The sequence below is a fragment of the Condylura cristata genome, unplaced genomic scaffold (assembly GCF_000260355.1).
Source record: "Condylura cristata isolate star-nosed mole 26May11 unplaced genomic scaffold, ConCri1.0 scaffold00022, whole genome shotgun sequence".
In the NCBI taxonomy this organism is placed as follows: domain Eukaryota; kingdom Metazoa; phylum Chordata; class Mammalia; order Eulipotyphla; family Talpidae; genus Condylura; species Condylura cristata.
In genome coordinates, this window is record NW_004567123.1 from 37,325,359 (window position 1) to 37,326,774 (window position 1,416).

The following is a 1,416-nucleotide window of genomic DNA, read 5'->3' on the forward strand; positions in this document are numbered from 1 at the left end:
AGCGGCCGTGCGGGGCGTGGGGATGGCGGCAGCGCTCCCCTCGTGGCCTTCTGCGGCCGGGCGGGGCCCGGCTGGCCCTGAGGGCGGGGCGTCGTGGTCAGGGAGCCGCCCCGGGTGACGAGCGGGCTGGCCCTCGCAGAGGAAGCTGGCGGAGGTGACAGAGGAGGAGTGGCTGAGCATCCCCGAGGTCGGCGACGCCAGGAACAAGCGCCAGCGGGCCCCGCGCTACGAGAAGCTGACCCCTGTGCCCGACAGCTTCTTCGCCAAGCACCTGCAGACCGGAGAGAACCACACGTCGGTGGACCCCCGGCAGACGGTGAGCAGGGGTGCAGCGCCCCACCCAGCCGGGGCCCTGGCCGGAGGGTGTGCGGGCCTGGCTGCGGGGCCTGAGCCAGCTTCTCCGTCTCTCCCCAGCAATTTGGAGGTCTCAACACGCCCTACCCGGGGGGGCTGAACACGCCCTACCCGGGGGGCATGACCCCCGGTCTGATGACGCCCGGCACGGGGGAGCTGGACATGAGGAAGATCGGCCAGGCCAGGAACACGCTGATGGACATGCGGCTGAGCCAGGTGAGGCCGCGTGCTGCGGGGGGCGCAGCCGGCTGCCCCCGCTTCTGCCTCCCCCTCCCTCGGGCTGTCGAGGGAGCCTCAGTGCGGGAGGCCGGAGGCGGGCGCAGGGCCGGGCGGCCCTTCCCATCAGGCCCCTCGGCTCACGGTGCCACAGGTGTCGGACTCGGTGAGCGGGCAGACGGTGGTCGACCCCAAGGGCTACCTGACAGACCTCAACTCCATGATCCCCACCCACGGGGGCGACATCAAGTGAGTCCGCGCTCTGCCTCCAGCGTCCGGCCCGGTGCGGAGCCTCTGCTCGGCCGGTGTTGGCCGACGTGCCTGCTGGTCGAGTCCAGGCTGCTGGGGAGGGGGGGGCAGGCAGCATCTGCCGTGGCCTCGGCCTGGGGTGGCCTGACACGCGTGGCTCTCGCAGCGACATCAAGAAGGCGCGGCTGCTCCTCAAGTCTGTCCGGGAGACGAACCCGCATCACCCGCCGGCCTGGATCGCCTCGGCGCGCCTGGAGGAGGTGACGGGGAAGCTGCAGGTGGCGCGCAACCTCATCATGAAGGGGACGGAGATGTGCCCCAAGGTAGGCGCCCGCGGGCGGGGCCTCTCCCGGCGCCTCCCTCGGCAGCTGGGCCCGGGGCTCTGGCCTCCCGCCCGGTGCCCTCCGCGTCCGGCCGCTGTGGCTGAGGCTGCGCCCGCCCCCAGAGCGAAGACGTCTGGCTGGAGGCGGCCAGGCTGCAGCCGGGGGACACTGCCAAGGCTGTGGTGGCCCAGGCCGTGCGCCACCTCCCGCAGTCGGTGCGGATCTACATCCGGGCGGCGGAGCTGGAGACGGACACGCGCGCCAAGAAGCGGGT

At 73.0% G+C, this 1,416-nt stretch overlaps 1 protein-coding gene across 1 annotated transcript in view; it reads left to right on the top strand.

Moving 5' to 3' along the window:
* PRPF6 (pre-mRNA processing factor 6) overlaps nt 1-1,416 on the top strand; it is a 26,881-nt gene that overhangs the window by 17,957 nt on the left and 7,508 nt on the right. Inside the window, 5 exon segments of the mRNA XM_012728174.1 lie at nt 102-316; nt 415-570; nt 725-819; nt 986-1,142; nt 1,265-1,414. Coding sequence (XP_012583628.1) covers nt 102-316; nt 415-570; nt 725-819; nt 986-1,142; nt 1,265-1,414 — 773 coding nt within the window.